This window comes from Podarcis muralis, chromosome 5, assembly GCF_964188315.1.
Source record: "Podarcis muralis chromosome 5, rPodMur119.hap1.1, whole genome shotgun sequence".
NCBI classification, from domain to species: Eukaryota; Metazoa; Chordata; class Lepidosauria; order Squamata; family Lacertidae; genus Podarcis; species Podarcis muralis.
Window position 1 is genome coordinate 57,559,315 of NC_135659.1, and position 27,935 is coordinate 57,587,249.

At 41.8% G+C, this 27,935-nt stretch overlaps 1 protein-coding gene across 17 annotated transcripts in view; it reads left to right on the forward strand.

The window, feature by feature from the left end:
* ANKS1A (ankyrin repeat and sterile alpha motif domain containing 1A) overlaps nt 1-27,935 on the forward strand; it is a 118,212-nt gene that overhangs the window by 49,063 nt on the left and 41,214 nt on the right. For 9 of the 17 annotated variants that reach the window (XM_077928900.1, XM_077928905.1, XM_077928897.1 and 6 more), the window contains 2 exons: nt 21,535-21,585; nt 23,217-23,283. In XM_077928900.1, the coding sequence (XP_077785026.1) occupies nt 21,535-21,585; nt 23,217-23,283 (118 nt within the window). The remainder of the gene's footprint in view (nt 1-21,534; nt 21,586-23,216; nt 23,284-27,935) is intronic. The other 8 variants (XM_077928911.1, XM_077928903.1, XM_077928912.1 and 5 more) reach the window with 2 other exon arrangements.

The window sequence follows — 27,935 nt, forward strand, 5'->3', positions numbered from 1 at the left end:
CCAAAAATACTGTGAACACGGGATTATTTTGGAAGCATTGTTCTCCGAATCTAACACTATATGCATTCTGTGTCTTATTTTTGAAGTACCGGTAATACTGTCTATTTTTTAAAAAGTACAACATTTTCTTTTACCAAAACTACATAGGTAGCAAATAATGAACCTGAGGAGGGGGTGGGCTACTGATAGAAAGGAGTGGGGGTGCAGGGGAGGAGAGGTGGGATTAAGAGTTCATGACTCCCTGTGTGTATCTGTCTTCACTTAGGACTTTCATTAGCCCAAGCAGTGTTATGCAAACAAGTCCATATACGTATGGAGTCATATGCCACAGCATTTTTCTTCTTGCTTTGCCTGCAAAAGGCTAGTCCATCACATGACAAAAGTATAGGAAGTTGTAGGAAGAAAGATTGGGAGTGGAACACATTTAATCTATAGTCGAGGTCTAGAAGATTATGCTTGCAGATTTTGTGCTAGCTCTGAGTTCATTGGTTTTGTGGATTCAGTAGATTCAGCCCTTTTGTGCTCTAATGTTTTCAGGTATCTGCAATACACATGCCTAAATTTTCACCTGTCAAATAATCACCTCTATGTCTGGCAGCTGAAGGAAGTATCAGGCAAAATTAATATAATCAGCTGACTGCAGAAAAATCTGTTTTACAAAACAGCAGAATTGTTTTTCCATAAGGAATTGGATTCCTTTAATATTAAAACAATAAAAATACCTGTACGAAGCATCAGAAACAAATATTTGTTTTATCAAGGTGGGTGGTTATGCACAGTGGTGTGTTCTGTTTGCATTGCTGTGGATTAATGCCATGACTGATAATTTTGTACTGTTTGCTGGAAGTGCTACATATGATTCAATTTATGTTAGGAGTAAATATATTACATTGCATATAATAACAGTTCTTGGTCTGGAAACTGTCTCATGCATTGCAAAAATGAATACTGCCATTAACACCTGCAGTTTTGATCTTAGTTACTAACTCCTATCTAAATATTTTGTGTTGGAAAATTATAAATGAGTGCAACTGCTGTCTAAACTTGTATATAGTGGCCTTGAATAGTTCAAGATGTTCTGTTTCCCAAACAGGGCATTGAAGAGCTTTCACAATACCTTTCCAATGATGTTTTAATGTTCAGTCTGTTTCTTTCAGAATTATTGGTTACATCATCTTTAAAGACTCTGATTGGGGTCAGTGATACTAGGACTATAGAGAACTGCTGGAACAGTTACTCATCCTGCTGTTCTGTACTAATGGTTATTTGCTGTTCCATCTGTGTTCTGATGGTAGTCTAGGCTGCATTTTGAAAAAATAAAGCAAGTCCAGCTCTTGACTCATGTATTTGGTAGCTATTTAGCAGAACGCTAATTGCTGTTAAAAGAACTGCTTTAACTCACATGCAGTTTACTGAGCTGGTTAGAAAATAGACTTTTCCTTTCATAGGAGATCATACTCCTTCCTCTTCTCCCATGTGAAATTCCTCTTTCCTTGTCAGCATTAACCATTATCTAGCTGAGTCTAGATGAAGGCTGGTATCCAACAAAGTCATCCTGTTAGCGCAAGGATTTTTGCCTTCAACACAGAATTTCCTCTCCCCTATCTGCTCCAAATAAATAAAAAATTGTCCAGTAGCACCTTAGAGACCAGCTAAGTTTGTTCTGGGTATAAGCTTTCGTATGCATGCTTATACCCAGAACAAACTTAGTTGGTCTCTAAGGTGCTACTGGACAATTTTTTATTTATTTTGACTGCGTCAGACCAACACGGCTACCTACCTGAATCTATCTGCTCCAGATAGTTCAAGGAACCCCCAGAACAGATTCAGGTATAACCTGAAACCTGCGCTGACTAGAGACTAATCCAGTATGGTCTGCAGTCTCCATCTGTAGGCTGAGTTATATCCAGACCAGCCAAACTTTTGCTCTTCCTCTCTTCACTAACCCCCTGCCTCTGCACAGCATCCAAACAGCTAAAGGAAAGCTTGCTCATTATTTTGTGACATGTTGCTTCCTCCTAATGAAGCTGTTGCCAGGTTGTGGATTTTTGCATATTTTTCTTGTGGACCAAGGCACCTTCTTTTTGCTTTCATTGATTTCATATGGAAATAAGTATGGTTAACTTAATCTGAATCTAACCCAGGGCACATTAAAGTTGTTAGGTTAGCGTTTTAACCAGGAGTTCAGCACTGGTTTGCAACCATGTTTAATGTAACTCTTAACGGGTGCAAAGCTATCTCGTGATTAACACTGACAAGGAGAGGGAAATAACTCAAGTGTGGGGAGATTGAAATTTACTTATAATTTCTTAAATAGTTAGCTAAGTTGAAGTTATGTCTACACTAGGCATCATTAGAAATTTATGTTCTCTTAAAATACCTTGATACTTTCATGAAAATCCTGTGTTAACATATTGATCCTATCATTATAAGAGAACAAGGATGGTGTTTATGGTGAGTTCCGGCATCTTTTTCTAGAAAACCAGCACTGTGTATAAGTTAGGTTAAAATGGGAAGGAATGACTTGTTTATAGGTGCTCACTTTTGTTCCCAACCTGAAGCTGCATAAGGCAGAGTTTTGCCCTGCCTTGAGTCCTTAAGTAAGACAGATACTACTGGCTTGTCAGTAAGAGCCTTTTCCGAGCCAATGGGGCACACTATATACCTCAGATCCTGCCCCAATTTGTAGGCTTGTTGAATGGCAAAGGCTGAAGTCTGCGCCCCGACAATGGCTTAAAAGCAGGGTGTAGAAATATCAAAGGAAGAAGCAAAACATAATATAGCAGAACCTTGCTTATTGCTTCACTTCACTGTGGAATAAATTAAGGATTGAACTTACGTCTGAAGTGGGCTGTAGTTAGTATAAATATTTGAATGCCTTTAAACTTAGCTGAAGGCTAAAGTGGTAAATTTGTTTCTGTAATCTGCTCATAAATATTCAGCTGACGCGAATTCAGTGTGCAGCAGTCAAAGCACACTAAATTTTACATAATGTGAATAAATTGCTTTTGTACTTGAAGGTTGGAGTAGGATGTGTGACGCCTCTGCCAGGATGTGAAATGCTGGCATGCCAGTTTCAGAATCATGTTTAACTTGTATATATGCATTTTTTCAGGTGTAGAACAACTTTAGACTCCACTTTGTATGGCTTTGATTATTTTAAAGGACCGTCTGTCCCATTCAAGCAAATGAGCAGAACAGTACTTAATACTTATTTTTACTTATTTATGAATGGGTGTTCTCACCATGTCTCACCTGGTAATGGGCTGGATTAGAGCCAATAATCTGAAGATCAATCCAAACAAGACAAAGGCACTTAGTGGGTGGTTCCCTTGACCAGATGGATGGGATCAGAGTAGATATGCAGCTTGGAGGTACTTCTGAATCAGTTCCGGTTGTTGGAGGCTCAAGTGGCTTTGGTGGCACCGAGTGTCTTCCACCAACTTTAATTGTTAACTATTCTGTGGTTTGCTTGGGACGCGGGTGGTGCTGTGGGTTAACTACAGAGCCTAGGACTTGCCGATCAGAAGGTTGGCGGTTCGAATCCCCACGACGGGGTGAGCTCCCGTTGCTCGGTCCCAGCTCCTGCCAACCTAGCAGTTCGAAAGCACATCAAAGTGCAAGTAGCTAAATAGGTACCGCTCTGGCGGGAAAGTAAACGGTATTTCCATGTGCTGCTCTAGTTCGCCAGAAGTGGCATAGCCCTGCTGGCCACATGACTCGGAAGCTGTACGCCAGCTCCCTCGGCCAATAAAGCGAGATGAGCACCGCAATCCCAGAGTCGGCCACGACTGGACCTAATGGTCAGGGGTCCCTATACCTTTACCTTTATGCTGTGGTTACCACTAGGTTAAATTACTGCAATGTGTTGGGGGGGGCTTCCTTTGAACAAGCCTGTGCAGAGTGTGGGGGCAGCTGAGTACACTTCTCTCCGGCCTTGGAGGGCTAAGCTGGTTGGGTGCCCTGCACCAAGAACAGGTTGCTTCTTTGTTTGAGTTTATAACTTTATTCTAACAAGACTCCCACCCCAGACCTCATACAAGCTCTGCAGGGGGCTGCCTTTGAAGCTGGTTCAGAAACGGCAGCTATTACAAATTCAGCTGCCAGATTGTTGACTGGGGCAGAGTGGTCTGTACATGTAACACCAATTCTGGAACAACAAAACTGGCTGCCAGTTAGTTTCAAGTCTCCAATTCAAGTTCTCCTTTTAACCTATGAAGTATTCTGCAGCTCAGGATCCCAATGCCTCAATTACCACCTCTCCCCTCATGAACCAACTTGGACCCATCATTCATAATCTGAATCCTTCTCCATCTGACCCCTCCATCGCAAGTTCGGAGAGTGGCAGCCCGAGAATGGGCCTTTTCACTGATGGCTCCTTGCTTGTGGGATACTCCCCATGAAGAGGCATCTTTATGCCATCTTTATCTATTTTTAGGTGCCAGGCAAAAACTCTTGTTTTTCCAGGGCCCTCGATTTGAATTTGTGGCTTTGTTTAGTGGGCAGAATCTGTAAGACCTATCTTGTCTACGTTGATGTGTTTTTCTTTCTTCCAGGCTATATAGGTGTGCTTTTAGCTTTTTATTGGTTGTGTTTATTATAATCGGTTTTAGTGTTTATACTGTTTTTGTATGTTGTTGTTGGTCACCTTTGTGAAGAAAGTGACTAACACAACAACTAAATTTAATTCAGAGACATTATAACAGAAATTATATGCAAGGGATTTCAGCTAATTCTGAAACCCAGTTGTGCTTATATACAAACAGAGTGGCCTGAAACAATATCTTTTACAAACAACATAATATCTAAGAAATTAGAAAATACAAAGGGTGGTATCTAAGTTGCGCTCAGGGTAGACTCACTGAAATCACTTAAGTAATTGATTTTAGTGATCAGCTCTGTTGATGACTTAGTTGGGTTCAAATCCCCATTCAGCCATGAAGCTCAGTGGTTAACCTTGGGTCAGTTACTGTCTCTCAACTTAACCTTTCTCACAGCGGCGTAGCGTGGGTTGTCAGCACCCGGGGCAAGGCAAGTAATTTGCGCCCCCTAACCCGTGGATTTGCGCCCCCTAACCTGTGGATTTGCGCCCCCTAACCCGTGGATTTGCCCTAACCCCAGATGTTGCGCCCGGTGCGGCCGGCCCCCCCTGCACCCCCCACGCTACGCCACTGCTTTCTCACAAGCTTGTCATGAGGATAAAATGAGGAGCAGTTGATCCATGTATGCCACCTTGAGCTCTTTGGAGAAAAGGTGGGATATAAATGTAATAAACAATCTTTAAAATGTGTCTGGTCCTGCTTACAATACACATCTCTTGTTCCCCTAACTTAATAATCCCTTTTATATTATTATTTATGATTTTCAGTTTTATACATTTCAATCATTTTACAATCATTTTACCATTTCAAAACTTGACTTCCTCCCCCCTTTCTGTAGTTCTTTAAATTTATTTTTAATATTTTCTGCAAATCCAAATTAACTTAATTTGCTCATTTACTAATCTACTTTAAATATATACTCTTATAAAGCTGCAGGTTATTACAATAATCCTGTCAATGTTCTTATCTGTTTACAGTTTGTTTGTAAATATTCCATAAACCATTTGCATTCTTTTGTAAAATGTTTGTTATCTTGATTTCTTAGTTTTCTGGTAAGTTTCACATTTCTGCATATTCCATAACTTTTTGTATCCATTCTTCTTTTGCTGGGACGACTTCTTTCCATTTTTGGGCACGTTCTTGCCTCTGTAATCACATACTTTAATAAATTTCTATACAGTTTGGGTAGTTCTATCCCTATAATTCCCAAAAGGAAAGCTTCTGTTTTGGGGGTTTTTTTTTTACAAATGTTATTTTAAACATCTTTTTTCAGTTCATTACATACCATTTCCCAGTAAGCTTTAACCTTTCTTCAAGAACCCCCACCTTAATAATCCTGCCTAGTTAGTATTTCTATTTACTATTAGTTGATAGGACCTTGTTAACAATGTACTGTAATCAATTTCCAATCATAATTTGTGAAACAAGTTTAAACTGCTTGCATCAGTTTTATGTTTTATGTACTATAAATGTACTAGTAATTTTAACAGAAAATGTTTTATGCTGTTACAGTTTGCACATTGGGGACCTGTATGGTTTCCAAACATGTGTAATCATGACATATTGAGAGACACATGTTGCATATGCAGTTCCCCACACAGAGGTCATCTAGGAAAAATGTGATGCGTAACGCAGGCTGTAGAGCAGCCAGAACTGCAACTCATTTGTGCATCTTTGTGCAGCTTATGTAAAGCCAGCCCATGGACTCTCCCTATTATGTAGATCAGCTGCATCCAGGACTGGAAACACTGCCAGCTTGACTGGGCATGTAGAATACTTGTGCCAAGGATTCTCAGATATTTGTCACTTCTGATTTTAGATCAGATATATATCACTGCTATGTAGCAAAGCCTCATAATTTGCTATGCCTGGAAGCATAACTATAGTGCTCTGGTCTAATGTTGAGACACCTTTACCAAATTATCCCATGCTACTTTCCCCCCACCCCTTTTTTAGTGTACAGTCATACCTTAGAAGTCAAAAAGAATCTGTTCTGGAAGTCCGTTTGACTTCCAAAACGTTTGAAAACCAAATCTTCGGTTATGATTCAGAAGCCGCGTTGGACGTTTGGGTTCCATAAGAACAACCGGAACAATCACTTCCAGGTTTGTGGCGTTCGGGAGCCAAAACACCTGAGTTCCAGGGTGTTCAGGATCCAAGATACAACTGTACTTTGTAACTTTGCAACTTTCCCTTTTGCCTTCTGCATGGACCTTTCTATAATTCCTAATTTGTTCCTAGTCTGTCTTTAGAATACGTGCTCATTTGCCTTGCAACAAGTCATGTGAAGCAATGCTTTTTGCAACTGAACCTTGTAATATACTATATATGGTTTGTATTGCAAGTACTGTACACAAATCTATAGGATATCACCACTGTAAATACTTTAAAATACAGACATCCTGTTAGAGCACCTGCTTTGATTTTCAGTTTCTCAGCTTTGTGGAGCTCGAGCCAACATGAGATAGCTTTAATTCTGATCTGACAGATTTTGGGGCATTAAATATAGAATTCTTATTCTTGCACTAACTAAAGATCACATGTTGCTAGAGCAATAGTTTTTTTGTTAGTATGACTTTGCAGTGCTTATATATAATAATAAAAAAGTTATATGCATCGGCAAACATTTGTCAGGTGAATTGGAAAAGTTTCTGGTAAACGCTGCCACTACTGTATATGGTGAAAAATGAAACATTCTTTTTTTTAAAGCAGCATTAATTTATCTGTGGAGGGGTGACTCTTCTTCAAAACATATTTTGCTTTCTTGAAAATACATGGATGATTCTTTAGTCATCCATGTTTTGTTTCAGAGCTTCAGATCCCAAGCTTATTCCAGATTCCCAGCTGATCTTCACCTGACTGCTTAGGATCTAGTTTTCAGTCTGTGTTGCTAACCTTTCCATCGTGATCCATTCAAGATGAAAGTGAGCTGTCTGGTTTTTTTGAAAGGAAAGGCAGCCAGGGTACATATTTCTGCTAAGATTGCTATGTCTTTAGTCCATGTCCAGATAATATTCCTTGTTAAGGAAAGGCCATGCATTTGGTTAGGTAATTTGTAAGGCATGCGACTTTATTTTATTACTTTGAATTCAGATTAATAAGAATAGCATTAAATTTTCAAGTCTTCGATATTGGTGCTGCCAAGCTCTTAACAGGCAAGCCTACTATATTATGTATATGTGGAATGAAATAACAGTGAACTTACAAACCTATAATTCTGTGGCATGAAGCTGCTGACCAAATTAGCCAAGCATCATAAACTGCCCTGGCTTTGCTCTCTGTGTAGTAATTGCTATCTTGTGGAGCCCTGGTTTTGGTTTATAGGAAGGATAGTGACAAGTAATATATTACCTTAATTATGCATTGGTTTTAGATTCCCTTAAGACTTGTGGTCCAATGTGGTCATGTAATTCATAAACTGAATCTTACGGTTTTTACTGCTCTTGGCTACTGAGAAGAATATGACTTCATATTTTCCTTTTACCCTTCTCAAATGCTAAAGCTGTCCTTCATTGGTAGCTTTTCACATGTTCTGGGACATATTACTTGTCTTTGCCTTTGCCTTTCTAAGGCAATATCAGCATTAACTTATTTGCAGCTGATTTACCCGAAATGTGTATAATGTCTGTATGTGTATAAGGTAAAGGTAAAGGGACCCCTGACCATTAGGTCCAGTCGTGACCGACTCTGGGGTTGCGGCGCTCATCTCGCTTTATTGGCCGAGGGAGCCAGCGTACAGCTTCCAGGTCATGTGGCCAGCATGACTAAGCCACTTCTGGCAAACCAGAGCAGCACACGGAAACGCCATTTACCTTCCTACTGGAGCGGTACTTATTTATCTCCTTGCACTTTGACGTGCTTTCGAACTGCTAGGTTGGCAGGAGCAGGGACCGAGCAACGGGAGCTCACCCCATCGCGGGGATTCGAACCGCCGACCTTCTGATCGGCAAGTCCTAGGCTCTGTGGTTTAACCCACAGCGCCACCCACAGCGCCATTGTTTGTGTATAAATGAACATAATTTTATTTGTGCAGAAGACCATAGATTCTATACATGCTCTTGATGGTATCTACACCGTTATTGCTATGGCTAGTGGCTAATGCAAATAAAGTTTCTATGTATGGATCTACAGCGCTATAAACCTGAAGGTATGAGATTTGTTTTGGTTTTAGTCTTATGTTGTTGTGCTTACTTTTCTATGGACCAACATGGATTGTATCTATGATCACACAAAAAGCAACCTTTGTGGTGTTTCTAGTTTCATTGCATGTCAGGAAGCAATGAGAAGAAATAACAATGTATTGGAAGCCATATTTGCAGAGGTCTGCCAGACCTACAGATTGCTAGGAAATAAGCTGATTACCAATTTTTTATCCTCAGGAAGTACTATTTCTCTATAGACTGGGGTAGGCAGGCTTCATGCTTGCAGAAGCTTTGTTGGGGTTTTTTGCTAGAACTTGTCACTCACCAACCAGAGACAGATGCAAGAAGCAGATGCTTAGAATTAAAGAATTCTGAGACTAGAAGTTTTATTTTACGCCAAAACTGAACTGAAATTACAACCCTTTCACAAACAGAAACACACAAACTTTTTTTTTTTTTTTGCTTCTGCAGATTCAGCAGGATGGCAGAGTAATTTTATTGTCATTGTTAAACTTGGAGTCAGAAATTCTTGCTGATCTGCTTCAAATCACATAGAGATCTTTCAGTAGATTCTGATCTACCTTCTGCCCACTCCTGTTTTAGGCTGTCTTGAAATGGGCTCTATTTTCACAATGAAAATAGCACTTCAGGTTTAGTTGAGGCTGTTACTGCTCAGCAGCTTCTTAGCCTGCACTGCATTGTAAATTATATTTTACAATGTGCCCATATGCCAAGAGCTTAGGCTCCATAAAGCCTATTTATTAGCTTTGCCTTTTCTAAACTATATTTGTGTCAAGAGGTTTTTTAAATTGAGCATATGAAATTTCAGCTTCCTCAGAAAATAGAAGAGACTAATTACATTAAAATACGGGCAACTCCCCGTTTGTGCAGGGGTTGAGTTCAGGGTCATTGTGCATGTCAGCATTTCTGCGTAAGCCCGTTCCACCCCTGTCCCGGGCCTGAGACCAATGCACGTGTCAGCAGTTGCATGTCAATTGGACATGCACAAAATGGTCACCACCTCTATTTAAATTTTCTTAATTAGATTAAGAAAAAAATGTTGGCTGTGTTCTTGCCTTTTTAAAAAAACTAATTTACTTAGCACTGAACCTCAGGGAAAAAAGCAAAGCTCTTCTAAAACAGAGATTTTTTTGTATGGCTCATAATTAAGCTAAAGCAAGAATGAAAATGCAGTTTACATTTACTAATTTCTATGAGTCTTTTTGTGTGCACTTCGTACAACAGCACAAGTACACCTGTAAGCTACAGTTGATTTTGGTCATTAGTAGCTAAGTAAACAATTCCTAAGAAGCTTGGCTGTTGTTTTGTTCCAACAGTAATGTAGGGTCACCATATTTCAAAAAGTGAAAATCCAGACACAAAAGTTGTTGAGCTCTTAGTTTTTGAGCTATTTTTAGTGAAATTCACCAAAATCTACACTTCCGACATGGGTTGGCATACATCCAGATTTTCCTGGACATTTATCCAATTCCCACCCAGACACTGTATCTGACGACCGAATCCCGGTTATGTCTGGGAAATTCCAGACATACAGCTACCAGACATACAGCATAGTACAGTCATACCTCGGGTTGCAAACATGATCTGTGTGGGAGGCACGTTCGCAACCCACAGCGCTGCGTCTGTGCACACACATGATGAGATCTGGCGCTTCTGTGCATGCGCGTGACATTATTTTGCATTTCTGTGCATGCGCGAGCGCCGAAACCTGGAAGTAACCCGTTCTGGTACTTCTGGGTTCAGTGCGGTCCACAACCCGAAAACGTACAACCCGCAGCATTCGTAACCCGAGGTATGACTGTATGGCATTCCACATCCATATGGCCTGTGTTTTAGGTTTTACTGTACAATTAACTGTTATCTAAATTCTCATGTTTTGTGCGGTGTGAGGGAAATCCATTCATACCCTAAACCCATAGCGTTCTTTTTGATGCTTGCTAGCTAGTCAGTTTCACTACAAATTTAATCAGATTTCTTCTCCATTGTGCTGTTGTGTACATTTAGAAACAAAGAATTGAAAATTAACACCAACCTTATCCAGAGTTCTGTTTTGCTGTTATTTTGTAAGAGATAGTTTGGACTGTCAAATCAAAATACTGTGCACTGCTAGTTTGTGGCTTTTGTGGCTTTTAGAAGTATAGAACATAACACAGAACAAAAAGAGATTATATTTTATACAACTTTTCAGCTGTAGCCCAAAATATACATGTAGTCAGGGCTTTTTTCATGACACCACTCACTTTTTGCTGCCTGTGGCACCCAATTTGTGCTGGCACCTATGACACTTATATCAATATATAAGTACTGACACATCACTTTTTTTACCCCCCAAAAGCACTGCATATAGTTCTTCCGCAATGTCTTCCACCCACTGTTTTGCTGGTTACTTTTTTACTACTTTGTTATTACAAATCCCTGCTACAAATAAACACAACCTCTTTCCCATAATCATTAAACCGGTCACTACTGGGTAATATTACCTCATATGCATTGATTTTATAGGAAAGAATAATTGAAGTTCCAGTAATAAAACATTGTTCCTTAGAGTTCCATGATAGTTGACAGATGCACTGAACTGTAGTGGGAACACACAATGCAGGCAAGAGAAGCAACTTGTTACTTTCAGAGCTGCTTGACATTTTATGTAATGGCCCCAGTTTGACTGGGGGGGGGGGGAACCATAGAAAAGAGAAACACTTGGGGATGCACTCTGTAGATATGTTGTTGCTACTCCCCGAAACCTCATGCAAACATACACCAAGCTTTATGTGGCAGCAGCAAGTCCAGGTAAGCTTGTCAGGCATCTTTCTCTAATGTTCTGAAAGGGATGAAGGAGGTCTGAAGTTGTATACAATATTTTTTAAAACACTAGGTTTGCTGCAGTGACATCTGGTAGTTCCTGGACCTGACAGGGTTACCTGTGGCCAAGGGGGTCATGTAGGTGGGGCCAATAAAGTCACATGGGTGGGACCAAGGAGGTCGCATTGACAGGACAAAGTTCTGATTTTCTTTTCACCCTCCTCGCTTGCAGAGGTGTTGAAACAAATGCATTGCAGTTATAGGAGTACTTGGTGCCTAAGTAAACTGAAAAGTGTCTAACCATAGCTAAGGAAGGGTCCTGCTGTCAAAATTCATAGTGTGAGTTAATGTCACAACAACCATACATTACTCGGAAGCAAGTCTTACTAAATTCAGTTGGGATGGCTTCCAGCTAGGATTGGAATGTGAACTGGTTACTCTTAAAGGTACCAAATAAACCTGTTAATAAGGTCCCCCTAACCTTCCAGCCTTATGGAAAAACATTGTCCTCCCCTCTCCAACTTACCTAATACTTTGCCTTCTTTCCAGAATGCAGAGGAATATTAAATGGACTAGGGTGTAGGAAACCAGGGTTAAAACCATTGCTAAATTATGAAATGCCCTGGTGACCTTCGGCTATTCACTGGGTTGTGAGGATAAAATGTGGAAGAGAAGAATCATGAATGACATGAAAAGAAACTAGGCTCACTTGCTTTAATTGATTCAATAAGATAAGCTGGTTATAGAAGAGCAGCAACATGAACAATCTAATTCTGTTAGCTACCTGTCTACTCTGAAATAAGTCCTAATGAATTCAATAGTGCTTATTCCTGGGTGTTAATTTATTAACTGTAGTTATATCACCTCCCTTTAATTTAGTTAAAACCCTAAATGAAAATCAGAACACATTATGCAATTTAAATATTATTAAAATTATCCTTCAGGTTAATATTTTCCCCCTTCCATGCTTACACAAAAGATAAGTAAACAAGGGCCCCACTGTGAGTATCTGTCTTTCTGGCACATGCTGCAGATGGCAGCACAGGAAAAAAGCATGGTTCTGATTGGCTTGTGAACACCTACAGGAAGAATGCATGGTGCTAATTGGCTTAGGATGGGCTGATTAACAGAGAGCGCTACCAGTGGACAGCCCCCCCCCCCCGGCAACTCATTCTAAATCATAGCTGCCCCCATCACTTCTAAGGAAAATGGGGAGGAAAATGAGCAAAAGAATCCATTGCCGCACCAAAGCAGTTTCTGTGGGAGAAAGATACTGGAGACATTCTGGTAGTGATTATTTTGATTGGCTAAGCAGAGATGAGCAGAAGAATCTAGTAAGCATCTCATTCAGTGGTAAATGCATTAATAATGACTGTGGGTGACAGTAGAAAGGTTGAACTATGACTTTGCAGATTTGGGACATGGGGGGGGGGGAGGAGACTCAGTATATTAGGAGGGTATGCCCCACTTTGTCCAACAACTGATCCTCCACTGGATTGCTGAAGAAAAGTTAAATACTGGATAAAGTTGAGAAGGAAAAAGCCTGTAGCTTGTTTTTCCCAAAGAATTAGTGGTTAATATAGTACAGTGGTACTTCAGGTTACATACGCTTCAGGTTACATACGCTTCAGGTTACATACTCCGCTAACCCAGAAATAGTGCTTCAGGTTAAGAACTTTGCTTCAGGATGAGAATAGAAATTGTGCTCCGGCGGCGCGGCAGCAGCGGGAGGCCCCATTAGCTAAAGTGGTGCTTCAGGTTAAGAACAGTTTCAGGTTAAGTACGGACCTCCGGAACGAATTAAGTGTTAGGATATTTCCGTTCCACCTTAAGAGAGAGCAGGCTTGTGAGTCACAGAGTCTGCGTATTTCCTGTTGAGGATGTTTATGCTTGCTGTTTCCTTTCGATTTCAGTCGGTCGGAGTCACTGACTCAGAACGGTCATGTTTTCTCTTTGTTCTGTTCAACGCTAAATAAAATCTGTAAATTATGCTCTTCTTCGGTGCAAGCTTTCTGGCTGTGTTTTCTGCTGATAAAGAACAGTGTGCACAAGCCTAGAATGTGGCAATCTATTTCTAAGGCTTCGTGTCGCTAACTGCTGGATCTGCCTGGCTACGGGAGATCGATGGAAGTCCGGCAGCCGGCTTGGGGCCATGATGGACTATATCTCCCTGGCAGTTTCCCAACAACAAGGTTTCGGGCCCAGATTCACAGCACCTACAGGAGAGTAAAGCTGCAACAGACTGCGTTTGAGAGGTATGTGAAAAGAGAAAGCAGCGAGAGCAGAGGCTTTTCTGTTTACCTCAACAAGGAGCCTTTGAACTCCGGCAAGGCTTAATTGGCCTGGGAGCCGAGCCAAAAGGCATCGTGATTAATGAGCTGCCGAGATAATAAGTCTTTGAAGGCATAAAGACTTGGGCTCACGTAAAGACCTGAGATGGATCTTTTACAATCCTCAGAAGTAGCTCCGTGTCCACCGAAGCTAAATGGCCACAACTATCAGACCTGGGCAAAATGGTGTGAGAGTTTGCTGCGTCAGTTTAGGGTGTGGCATACCGTGAGTGAGGCCCCCCCAGTTCCTCTGACAGAGAGATGGAAAGCCGATGATTCGAAGGCGATTGACGTAATAGTCTTATCCGTATCTCTTGAGGAAATTAAGACGCTGGCTGGCAACACCACTGCACGTGGAATGTGGTATGCTTTGATGAAAGCTCACAACTCAGTTGTCCCAGCCCAGAGTTTGACTGCATCGGAGGTCCAAGCTGTTTCCCAGAATGCGAGTGTATGCAGGGATGCTGAGGGCACCGGTTGCAAGCTGCAGGGGGAGCAGACTGTGATGTCATCCCAGGCAGCATTCCAGCCTCCAGAGGGAGCCAAGGAGTCGGCAGCTGAGAGCTCTGTTTCTCGTGAGAACCAAGGTCATCGCCTTTGCAGAGGCCGGAAAGGCAAAGGTAAACAGGCGTCTGCAGATGGCCAGGAGCGAAGGGAGGGTGAAGAGCCCACGCCAGTGGAAAACAAGGCTTTGTTAGCTGGCACTGCTTCACCAAAGGCTAAAGGCACGTCTGCTGACCAGAAGCAGGGGGGCAAGCTGCAAAAGCCCACGCCAGTGGAAGACAAGGCTATGTTAGCTGGCACAGCTTCACCAAAGGCTAAAGGCACGTCTGCTGGCCAGGAGCAGCAGGGGGGGAAGCTGCAAAAGCCCAAGCCAGTGGAAAACAAGGGTTTGCTTGCTGTGAAGACTGCTCCAACAGCCAAAGGCAGCTTTGTTGTTGATTCGGGCTGTACCCGCCACATCTCAAAGGATCGGCACCTCTTTATCTCCTTCAAGCCTCAGGAAGGTGAGATCCACCTGGCTGATGGAAGGACGTTGCAAATTGCAGGAGAAGGGACTGTGAAACTTGCAAGTTTGCATACAACCATCAGTAATGTTCTGTATGTTCCTGGAGCTGCGGACAATTTGCTGAGTGTCCCGCAGCTTACTGGACGTGGTTTTCAGATTTCCTTCAAGAGGAGCGTCTGTGTCATCAGTAAAGGCAAAGAGGACTATTTGCATGCAAAGTTTATGGATGGTTTGTTCCATATAACTTATGAGGACACTGCTGTTGTATCTAATGCTGATTCTTGTTGTGTTGCACAAACTAACAAAGTTCTTCATGCAGGTTGCATTCATGAAGCGCATCGAAGGTTTGGTCACCTCTCTTGGAAGGCACTGGCCAAGATGCCAGAGGTGGTTGAGGGTTTGAACATCAAACCCTGTAAATTTCATATGAAATGTGTATCTTGTGCAGAGAACAAGGTGAAGGTTGCTCCAAAAGGCAAGGAGTCTAGCAGGCAGGCTTCCAAACCCTACCAGCTAGTGCACGCAGACCTGGTTGGGCCACTTACGCCCTCTTTAGGAGGAGCAAGGTTCTTCATGGTTCTAATTGATTCTTTTTCTAGGTACATTCATGTGTTTTTGCTCGAACAGAAATCGCAAGCGTTTCCGAAGTTTAAGGCATTCTGTGCTTGGTTGGAGAATGCTCACGGTAAACGTATTTCCTGTCTTTTTACCGATCGGGGCGGGGAATTCACTTCTCAGCAGTTTGAAGCTTTCCTGACTGAGAAGGGAATCCAGCATGACATGTCAACCCCCAGATCGCCATGGATGAATGGGCTTGCGGAGAGAGCAAATCAAACATTGCTGCAAGGAATGAAAACCTTGTTGCATGATGCCAATCTCCCTGATAAGTTTTGGGGGGAAGCTTTAGGGAATCTGGTTTACTCCGTTAATCGCAGATTGTCATCACCCATTGGTTGTACCCCCTATGAGAAGATGTTTGGCAAGAAACCCAACACCAAACACATGAGAATTTTTGGTTCTGACATGTGGGTACGCACCCCACAAACCAACAAGCTTGGGAAGCGTGGGGCACATGGTTTGTTCATGGGGTACGAAAAAGGTGCATACAGGGTATGGATGACTGACTCTAAATCCATAAAGTTCACAAGGAGTGTTGAGTACAATCCTAAGTGGGGGGAAAATGTGGGAATTTTCCAGAGTTACCCAGAGGAGGATGAAGGTGATGTCAAGCGAGCAGCTAAAGCTGAGGAAGCTGCTGAGGATGATGATGATGAGGATGATGATGATGAGGATGATGATGATCAGAGTTCGGATTCCAGTTCATTGGGCGGCGCTGCTGCTGATGTCAGTGAGAGTGATGACACAGCAGACTACAAGAGTGCAAAGGCCTCAGTCAGACCATCTGATGCGTCTGACAATGAACTGGAAGAACCACTGTTCACCATTGGTCATTTTTCTCCTAAGAAAGAGGAGATGAGTCCAGAAGACTTGCGTCTAGTACGTAGGTCTGAAAGGGCGACCAAAGGCAGACCTCCAAAGAGATTTGCTGATGAGTTTGCTAAGACTGCAACTGCTGTTCTTAGTAGCTCAGAGAAGGTGTGGGAACCTTCAAGCTTCAAAGAGGTTCAGGAGTTAACCTCTAAAGATGCTGAGCCTTGGCTTAATGCCATGAAGGCTGAAGTTGATTCCTTAAACAGGAACCAAACTTGGGAACTGGTACCGGTAGTCCCAGGTATGAGACTGGTTGGCAGCAAATGGGTCTTCAAGGCCAAGACAGACCAGAATGGCAAGGTTGTCAGACACAAAGCCAGATTGGTTGCCAGAGGTTTTTCACAGGTACCAGGACAGGATTACCACGAGACCTACTCTCCCACTGTCAAATATGAGAGCATTCGGCTGATGCTCAAGATCGCTGCGGAGGAGAAACTGCATGTTTCCCACCACGACATTAATACAGCTTTTTTGTACGGGATTTTGAACGAAGAGCTGTTCATGCTTCCACCTGATGGGATGGAGATACAGAAGGGAATGGTCTGTAAATTGCGGAAATCCTTGTATGGTCTCAAGCAGAGTGCCAGGTGTTGGAACACCAAGCTCACAGAGACATTGCTTTCTCTAGGTTTTCACCAGGGCAAAGCTGATCCATGTGTGTTTGTCAAGGAGGAGGGGCAAAACAAACTGTATTGTTTATGTTTTGTTGATGATCTTCTGATGTTTTGGAAGAATCAGGCTTTTTACCAAAGCACCCTAGCTCAGCTGAAGGAGCACTTTGACATGAAGGATCTTGGTGAGGTATCCAACTATCTTTCTCTGCAGGTGGAGAAGGACCAAGCAGGTAATTTTCTGGTACACCAAACACAGAAAATTGCTGATGTATTAACCAGGTTGAATTTGGTTGATGCAAACCCAGCAGACACACCGATGGTGACAGGTTACCAGGTAGACAGTACTGCTGAAGCGTTTTCTGACACAACGCTATACAGATGCGTTCTAGGCAAGCTGAATTTCATTGCCAGATGTTCAAGACCTGACATAGCTGTAAGCTGTAATCTGCTTAGCAGACATGCCAACAATCCTACGGTTCAGGATTGGAAAGCTCTGAAGCGCATAGCCCGCTATTTGAAAGGGACTATGCACTACAGGCTGAGGTTCACCAGTCAGAAGACTGGAGGTCTTGAAATCTTTGCAGATGCAAGTTTTGGAAGTGACACCACAGATGGTACAAGCACTTCTGGAGTGTGCTACATGTACAACCACTGCCTGTTTGACTGGTTGTGCAAGAAGCAAACAACAGTGAGCCTAAGTTCCTGTGAAGCAGAACTCAATGCTCTGTCATTTTCACTCATGGATTGTGAATGGTTGATGCAACTGTTTAAGGACATCGGGGTTTCTGTGAAATGTCCTATACAAGTGTACCAAGACAATAGATCATGTTTGGCTTTGCTGAACTCAGAGAGTTGCAAGCAGAGAACCAAATACTTGCAGATTAAGCTACATCGTGCAAGAGAGTGTATTCAGAAAGGACTGATTCGGGTGTCCTACATGGCAGGAAATGAAATTCCTGCTGATCTGTTGTCTAAGGTTGTTAACAGAGAACAACATAAGGTTTATGTACAAAGGTTGCAATTGGGTGAACCACAGGTACTACAGGTTACACGGAAAGGGGGAGGATGTTAGGATATTTCCGTTCCACCTTAAGAGAGAGCAGGCTTGTGAGTCACAGAGTCTGCGTATTTCCTGTTGAGGATGTTTATGCTTGCTGTTTCCTTTCGATTTCAGTCGGTCGGAGTCACTGACTCAGAACGGTCATGTTTTCTCTTTGTTCTGTTCAACGCTAAATAAAATCTGTAAATTATGCTCTTCTTCGGTGCAAGCTTTCTGGCTGTGTTTTCTGCTGATAAAGAACAGTGTGCACAAGCCTAGAATGTGGCAATCTATTTCTAAGGCTTCGTGTCGCTAACTGCTGGATCTGCCTGGCTACGGGAGATCGATGGAAGTCCGGCAGCCGGCTTGGGGCCATGATGGACTATATCTCCCTGGCAGTTTCCCAACATTAAGTACTTAACCCGAGGTACCACTGTAACCTTCAACAACATTTTTGTGCTTGCACTCTGAGAAATAGCACTCCCCTGGAAAAGATGGGAGAAGCATGCGAGAGCTTTGATCTGTGCTGAGTTGACTCTATTGCATGAAGACTGGCAACTTGACAAATGCTTCCAAATGTATTCCTGCAATCATTAGAATGAGAAATCTTGCTTTTTTCAAAGATAGAGTGCTTACTAGATTCTGTGTAAATTTTTGCACCATGGATTGCACACACATTAAATTCCCTGGTAGCAGTTCACCTCCCACAGTTTTGGAAGCTGTTAAACCAGGTTGACTTGCAACAGCATCACCATTTCCTTTTTATACTATCTTGGATTTATAATGTTGGCACAGTTAGATGCTTGTTACGTTGCAATGGGAATGATTTGTCTTTTTTGCAAGAAATTGTCAAGGCAGCAAACTGTATGTTGCTCCTTTTCTGTAGCACTTAAAAACATTGATCACAGAGAGACCTTTTATTTTGAATTTATTTTCAGCCTATCTACAGATAGTTACTGAGCTGTGTCTCCCTGCTGTACTGTTTTTATGTGAATGGCTGTGCACAAGCATGGAATTTTATGCTTGGCACAGAAATCCGTAACCCAAGCACTTAAAAAAAAGAAGAAGAAAAAGGAAATATCAATGTTCTTGGCCTTATGGGGATGGCAGTAGGTTCAAAGGGATAGCTAGATTAACCTCAGAAGCAATTCATAGGATTGTTAGTGATCAGAAGCCAGGGCTTCAGAGACATCACCCAAAAATTAAACAGCAATTTCTGAAGTTTACTTGAGAACTGCTTAAAGCAAAATGCAGACAAAAATAGCATGGGCATACTAGGAAGCAGCTTTGCCTAAAGCAGCTCTCATGCCAAAATGCCCTTTGACTTTTTAAATTCAGGGGTTATGGGGGGGGGTTTCTACATGGGGAAACTGTTTCAATGGGATTTCGTGAGAAGTATCTAAATGGGAGGGGGTGCACACGCCTTTCGTTCCCTGTTTGTCAGTTTGATACTGACGGCCCTGCAGCACTAAGGCAGAACTAGTGCCATTTGTGATGCATTTTTAATTATTTCATCAAAACTGAAGTAACTTGGCACAAAAGGGAGTTCTATGCGTTCCCTTCATTGAAGTTCATTGAGCTATTTTTTATCCTTAAAAACACTCTTGAAACAAATTAGCAGAGACTGGGAAAAGCAAGGTGGGCAGCCTTGAAGCATCCCTCAGGGCATTTACCTTTTTACAGAAGAATTTTATGTTTAAGTGTTTTATGCATCAGCTGGGATTGAAGAGGCAAAAGATATTAACAGACATGGAAGTTCTGTTTGTTTTCCAGCACAGAGTATGTCAAGCTGCTTTTGTTAGTGCATGCTAAATGAAGCCTTTTGGCAAATGTCCACTTTTCCACTAAGGGAGGGGCACAGCTGTTCTAAATGGAGGGACTTTGTTAGGCTTAAATGCTGAGGCACTTGCATGTTGGGTGTGCATAATAGGATTTGTCGGTGGAGCGATAGAAGAGCAGAGCTAGTTACTGTTACCAAAATGGACTGTTTACTTGGACTCCTCCATTTCTCCCCACCCCACCCAAAAATCTACCGCCAACATTTTTGGATAACAAAGCACTGAGCTAGTGAAGGCTTCAAAGCATCTGTAAATCTCTGACCTTCTAGATTGCAGCTGTTCTTCAAGGGTAAACTTGAGGTGCCCTTTGAAAATTATGAATGTAATAAATACAGTAATAAGTATAGGGAATTGTTGCCAGGTGGGCCACAGAGAATAGGTACTTGAATTTGCCTAGTGGTTACTATTTAACTTGATTATAAGCTTGTGGGTTTCACAAGGCCCTTCAGATATTAAGTCATCCCATGCTACTCTCATATAACTTTGGTGCATAAGAAATCTGAGGGTGTTTGCCGTTTAAAAAAACAGCAACCCCAAAGTTCACTTGTGAGTTTTTGTGTGTGATGTAAGCAAGTGTGTGTATGTGGGGAAGGAGAAAATGAATGGTGTATCATCTGAATGCAGTTGAACATGTGATTTGGATCCAAGGGTCTCTAGCATGACTGAAATGTCACTTCAACTCATGTAAGGGGGTAGATTGTCCTCTGAGCCTCTACACCAGGCATGGCCAAACTTGGCCCTCCAGATGTTTTTGGGACTACAATTCCCATCATCCCTGACCACTGGTCCTGTTAGCTAAGGATGATGGGAGTTGTAGTCCCAAAAAAATATGGAGGGCCAAGTTTGGCCATGCCTGCCCTACTACACTATATCCCACAAGGTAGGCTTTTCATAAAGCACTGAGCTGCAATCAAGAAGAGAGAGCAAGATAGTCCCATTTCATGAGTAGGACACAGCTCATGTGTTTGCTATCTAAGCTGCAGTATATGCTTTTGGGAGAAACATACTTTTAGACTTCAAAAAAGTTCTCTGCACTCTTATACTTATTGGCATTTGTCAGGAATAAAGACGTCATTCAGCTGAAAGAACTTATCAAAATCCATGTTTCTATTGGATCATTTTATGTACTCAGGAAAATTTTTTATTGGATTGGACTGTTTTGTGTATATTGGACTTCAAAATGCTTGTCTTTGTGTTTCTTTTATTCTTGCATCCCCATGGTCCCCATGACTGCAATCTAAGAAAGCTCCTTTCAGGATGTTGCCCCCAAACAAATAGAAAAGTAACATAAAGTAACTATCTGTAAAGTATGAGAAACAGGAAATCTGAAAAGAGTTTAGTGCGCTAAAAACATTGGGAACCCTATTTCCACATCTGCCTTTGAGTATCTATCTCATTTTAATGCTAAATTGCACAGCCAACCATAGAAGTTGTAGAATAGTTTAAAACTTTACCTGCAGTGCTTAAGACCAGGAGGCAACTCATGGTATAAAAAAAAGAAAAAGGAAACATGGCCCTTTATTAAATTCTGGCCTGAACTTGTGCTGTTCTGAATCAACAGTCTTAAGAAGATACCTTGCATAATCCATTCTCCTAGACAAAATTGTGCTTAACTTAATGGATTGAAACGCATGTTTTGCTCTTTCCCAGCAGTTTCAGCAGCAGGTGCCTGATGTCGTCGAAGTTCAATCTTTCTCCAATGTAAGAAACCTGCAAAACTTTGCCTAATCTGGGAAGCAGGCTGACTGCTGGGGTTGCTTAGTGTGCAGTTATTTTCTGCTTTCTTGGTGTTTGTGTTTTTCCTTTGCTGGGTTTTGAAAACATTTGAGTCTGTTCTGGTGCTATTTGTAGAGTCCTATAAAAGTCAACGTGCTATATCAAACATGTTGTAACTCATACGATTATTGGATAAAAATGCTTTTTCCTGCTGGAGGTCTTTGACATTTAGACATTATGCTACAAGCTTACTTCTATAAAATCATACTGAGGGGATGTGAATTTAATGACAATTTTTTAGAGGGAGCCAATAGAGGACCCTAAAAAAATGAGAGGAGTGGCCTTTCATTGCTTTTGAAAAAATTGCTAAAACAAAGCAGTGGTGTCTTAGCAGGAGTAAATCTAACCTATTGCTACTTTTGATGTTGTTTACTTGTTGTAGTGCAATTAATGTGCATGGTACTTGCCTCCCCCCAAAGTTTACAATCTAAAAGTTGATGCAGGAGAAGTGAGATGAACAGGGAAAATAAATGATTGTGTCTGTTAAATGTCCTTAGGCATTTGCTCATAAGAAGCAGTTCTACATTAATTTGGTAATTTGTCAGGGATTTCATCTTGAGATTCAGTCTTCTCTTTCATAGTAAGTTGATTTTATTGTGGTAGCATAAGATAGCAGATCTTATGAAGAAATACCACAGAAGTCTATTTCCACTGCTGTTAAAGTGCATCTTAAACTTGATAACTTAAATGAGATGTGCAGTAACTTGATATGTCAAGGTTTGTGGGTTGAACAGTGCAGAACTAAATGGAGTATTAGATATCATTGTCTTGCAGGAATTGGGCATAAACCCATCAACACCATTTGCCATCCATGTCTATTCCTAGACAGTACTCCTAGGTCTTTGAGCATACAAACAAACCCAAAGAAGCTCCTCCGCCTCCTTCCTCCAGGATTGCACAAGAAGCACCTGGGCATCAAACTCTGTAGGCTGAAGATCTGCTTAGATGTTGGTACTTAAGACCACTTGTCAAAGTACTTTTTAAAAGATGTAGAGGTGGTGTTTTTTTTTTTTTTTAAAAAAAAAATCAAATCCAGAATGTGGCATTGACTGCAACAATGGATTTCTTTTTTTGAGATGTAAATGCTTGGGAGCATCTACATGAACCTGTAGTTCAGTTAGATTGACTGGCTTCTCTCTTCCTGGTTGAAATGTACTTAAGAATACTGCTGCTTTCTGTTCATGTTTTCCAGCTCATCCTAATGTCTTTGCAGCCTTTCAGTAGAAGCAACTTGGTATTGGGTTATTTGCCTTGAAGGTTCCCTTCTTAGCTGAAGTGGCATATTCTTTATTGGTAGTGGGGAGTTTCTGTATTTTAAGGTGAGATCAGAGGAATAGATTATTCTATAGTATGAACAAATGTTATCACTTTCTTGCTAGTCATCAGCTTGGTAAGATGCTTGTATAGATTTCTCTCTCTTATATTTACTATGAATTTATTATTTCCAGACAGCAATACATATCTCTTGGACGTGTACCTTTATACAATTATAGGATTAAGAAGCTCTCTAGTCAGGTGTTGCTCAATTATCACTAATAATTTCTTATGTTTTTCAGATTGAAAAAATAATGAGCTCCATTGGTGAAGGCATTGACTTTTCTCAGGAACAGCAGAGGATTTCAGGTACCATACTGAACTGCTAAAGGGTGTGAGTCAATTCAAACAAGTGAGAGAGCAGTACAAAAAGTTGGGCCCATTTGGGACTTACCATTGAGGAACCTTGTATTTCTCAACCCATAGTTGAGATATTCAGCTATCTTAAGGCTTCCCTTTAAGACCAGAAATCCAGATAAGAGGCAGCAATTTGCTATTCTGCAGTCCCTAATTAGATGGGGATATCCATCAGTATTTATCTGCCAGCGGAATGGCCAAGGTTGGGGATCCCCCTCAAGTAAATTTGAGGGTGCAAGGTTTAGAGCTGTACAAGGGAGAAGAGAAAGCCAGCTTTCATGATATTGGATTATCACCCCTCATGCTTAATTTAATGGACTGGCTACCCCTACCCCTTTACTACAACTCCACTTTCACTGCTGCTGATACCATACATTTTATCTCACCCCAGTTTTGCCTTCCTTCACTTATTTATATATTTGTTTGTTTGAGTCTATTCATGAATTACTAACCATAAAGTATCTCAAAATGATTTCACACACTAAAAAAAATAAAAAAAAATCATATATGAAAATAGCTTTAAATCCAGTACAGATTCAGACTAGGATAAAGATCTCCACTTAAAAGGCTTGTTGAGGAAGGAAGCGCCTCTATATTTTGTTATGTGCTGCACACAACAGAAATGGGCTCTGTGTTCAGAGAGTTTACAATCTTTGGCGGGGTTAGGCAAAAATAGACTATAGGGTGAAATGCAGCAAAAGCAGGGCTTAAAAAAAGATACAATGGATTCCTTGTAGTTTTATCTGCTGCCGTTTTTCTACTTAGGTCTATTTGGCTCTTTTTTCCCTTTCCTTTTTACGGTTTTTATATTGCATTTTTAGACATTTTAAATGCTCAGGGGAAAAATACCGTCTGTAAAAAAAGAGGAGAAAGGGGAGAGGAGAGGGTGGGACACAAAGCACTTTTCAAGCAACCTTAAACCATCAGTATAAAGGGCCCATATGTCTGATAATTTCCTGGCTTGATTTCATTCATGAAAAATCACTTTCTGGATCTTGATTCTTGCATATACATGAGCCAGAGCCCCACTTGCCCTGGGAAAAGATGCCTTTTATACCTCTTTCCTCAATCCCTTGCCGTCTTTCGTGGCAACCTTGACTGAGACTTTCTGACAAAGGTGGAAGACTGCATCCTAGTTCTGCTCCCACCCCCATCTTCTCCAGCCTTCAACAATAATTTGTAGCAACATGAAGTCCTGAAGGTGGCATCTTCAAGTCATTGAAAAAGCCTTGCTGTAGTAATTAAAGCACCATTTTCATCAGATTGCTTTAAGGAGTCTTGTAGTCTGGGGCAAGAGGAAGGAGAATAGCAAGGTTTTTTCAGCAATACATCCTCATATAAGGAGTAGAGAATAAGTGATTTTTAAATTATCAGGAGTTCATCTTTGGTTAAACCTTGTGGCAGCTTGTGGAATATTTTAGTACGGTGTTCAAAAATGTGATGCAGAACAAAGCAGCAGTGACAGCCCATGGCAAAAACATGAAAACATTCAGAGGTGCTGCAGCAGACTGACTTGCTTTTTAGAAAACTACCAGAAATGTTCCAAGTTTTTACAGCTCATTAAAGGGTGCTAAAATAAAATAAAAAACCCACACATTTACTTCCACACCTGGAATGGAAGCATGAAGTAAGAATGTGGATTGAAATACAGCTACAAGCTGTAAGCTACTGATAACCCCACAGGTCCTCAGAGAGAAGACTGTTATACCCCCTTGCCCCACCCAGTTTTGCAGAAGCATTTTTAAAAATCTTAAATGAGCCTAAAGTGGTGAAGAAACCACAGAAACAGTCCAGTGAGGACTGATCATATTCAGTAGCCAAGGAATTTTTCAAAGAAAAAAAGCAGGAGGAGAGAGAAAGTGGCATGCCCTGTTTGGATGAAATGGCTGGCTGGACCTCTGAACAGAGAACTTGTATTAGGAGGGAGGGTACACCGCAACATATTGTTGCAGTTTCCACTTTTTTTTTTACGTTATAAAGCAAATTATTTTTACAACAAGTAAAGATAACAATATAAAGAAACAGCTCTTAAAGAATGCATTTTGGAAATAGGTTATTTTTCTAAGATGAAGCAATAAATACACCATTCACTTTTAAAACTTTCTCCCACCTGGTTGAGAACTTAAAAAAACAAAATCCATGCCAGGCCAAACAATATACCGTATTTTTCGCCCTATAGGACGCACCGGCCCATAGGACGCACCTAGATTTGGGGGGGGGGAAATAAAGGCGAAAAATTATTTTCCCCCCCCACAGGCACGGGGCTGGGGCGGGGGAAGTCCGAGCATTCCCCACCCCAGCCCCCAGAACAGGCAGCTCTCTGCAAGCCGTTGGAGGCCAGTACGAAGTCACACCGGGCTCCCACAGCTTGCGGAGAGCTGCACGAATCCCGCTCTGGGAGCATGCGGGGCTGGGGGAGGGGGAAACCTAAGCTTCCCCCGTCCCCAGCCCCCAGAACAGGTCCCAGAGCGATGCCGAAGCAGCACGCAGCTTCGGCATCGCTCTGGCAGCTTGCGGGGCTGGGCGAGGGGGAAGCCTGCCGCCAGCCTCCAAACCACGTCAGAAGACAGCGGGATGGCGCGCTGCGCCTCCCCGCTGTCCCCCGAGCTTGCGGGGCTGGCGGCAGGGAGAAGCGGGCTTCTCCCCGCCGCCAGCCTCCAAACCACGTCGGGAAACAGCGGGATGGTGGCGTTCCGCCTCCCCGCCGTCCCCCGAGCTTGTGGGGCTGGTGGTGGGGCTCTCCTGAAGCCTGCATTCGCCCCATATGACGCACACACATTTCCCCTTCATTTTTGGAGGGGAAAAAGTGCGTCCTATAGGGCGGAAAATACGGTAAGTATTTTGCTGGGTATATCTTTCATATTTGTAGCAGACAACATAGAAACAAATATGTAGTGCTATACATGAACCTAGAAGCCTCATCTGATACCACAGACTTTTCAAAAGTGTTGCATTGACCTATATGTTAATGGAACAGCTTATATAAAAAAATTTTATAGGATCTTCTACACAAGCAATACAATACAGGCCAAGCACCTAGTAATCTATGCAGAAAAGACTGCAAGGTGGGAGTCACTTATTTCAATGTGGGTATTAAAGAAGACCAGTGTTTTTATGTTCATTGATCTTCCTTGTTTGGCAGAATTGCTTTTTCTGTAATTTGGTTAATGCAGAAAAATGTACTTTCTGGCAAATCAGTTAAACTAAAACAGATCAGAGGTGCATTTGACTGCCATATATAATTTGCTTCTGTCAGTCGTCGTCGCCCCCCCCCCCCCGACACTCCATAACACTGTTCTGATTATTTGTTTATTTAAAAATATAAATTTATCAGCAACCTTTCGTTCTTGCTGGCCCAGTTCATATGTTACAGCAAACTACAGCCAATGGTTCACTGTGAATGCGGACATTGCTCCTGCTTCAATTCTCCCTCCCAGCAAGTGGGAGCAACTAACTACAATCATTGTCTTCGCATTATGTCCTACCTGGGGATCAAGATTTGTTTTGGTTCCAATGAACCATGATTGGTAAGCCAAGAACAAATATTGGCGTAACTTCTTGGTTCATTTGGAGTGAAACGAACAATGATTCCTGGTTTGGATGTAATGCTAAGTCACGGATTAAGGTTTGTTGCTTGCGCTGGCTAAAGGAGGAGTGAAATAGGAGTCTCGTGTGTGTCCACAGAAAGTGTATGCCATTATTGGAGCACATTACTGGAAGTCATTCAATTTTCCTATAAAATCTGACTATGTGACTGTAGAACAAAAGTTATATGAAGGAAATTTGCTGGAGCTGCAGTCCAAGCAGATCCTTTCTCTCCTTATTCTGTAACAAGTTCAACATAAGGAATCATCTTCAAATTAGTTTAAGTTTCAAAAGAAACGTATCAGGCTGTTCTTTGGATTGGATTTCCCACCTCAGCATATTATGCCCCTTTCTGAAGAGGCTCAGTAATTGGTCCTGCTCACATAAAGAAACCCCCCCCCTCCCTGCTTGCTTGCCTGCCTGCAGCGATCTTTTCAACTTACCTAAATTTACTCGCTTAAATTGGATAAATATTGCAAATGTGCAGCTGTGCGCTTAAATTTGTCATCTGCTTTTAAAGGCATTTTGTGATACATATTTTTATTAATGGACATTGTAAGTGGAGGAAGGGTCCATTGTGTTCATAGTCATAATCCTCTGATACAGGAGCAATGAACATTCCAGGAAATACTGCATAGCATTCAGCCTTGCTGAACGTGGTTCTTTTTACATAGTAGAAATAACAATTGCCTAGTGGAAGGAACTGATCCGAGGCCTTTGGAACTGTGCCACTCCCAGAAGCATAGCCTTTAGGCTACATGTTTATGTGTGGCCCATCAAATGAGACGTGCTTCTTCTACTGAGTACTACCATTAGAAATGGGTTGTCCCCTCTCCTGCTTGTGTGGACCATAACACTCTATATTCTGTTGCTCAGTGTCACTTAGACTGCTGGCAGTTAGAACTTCCCGGTGTTGCTCGTCAAGTTTTTGTTTCGTCATTTCCGATCTCACTTCAAAGACGTGAATTCCCAGGGTTTGCTTTTCCTTTAATTCTAAAATTAGAAGTGAGCAAAGGGCT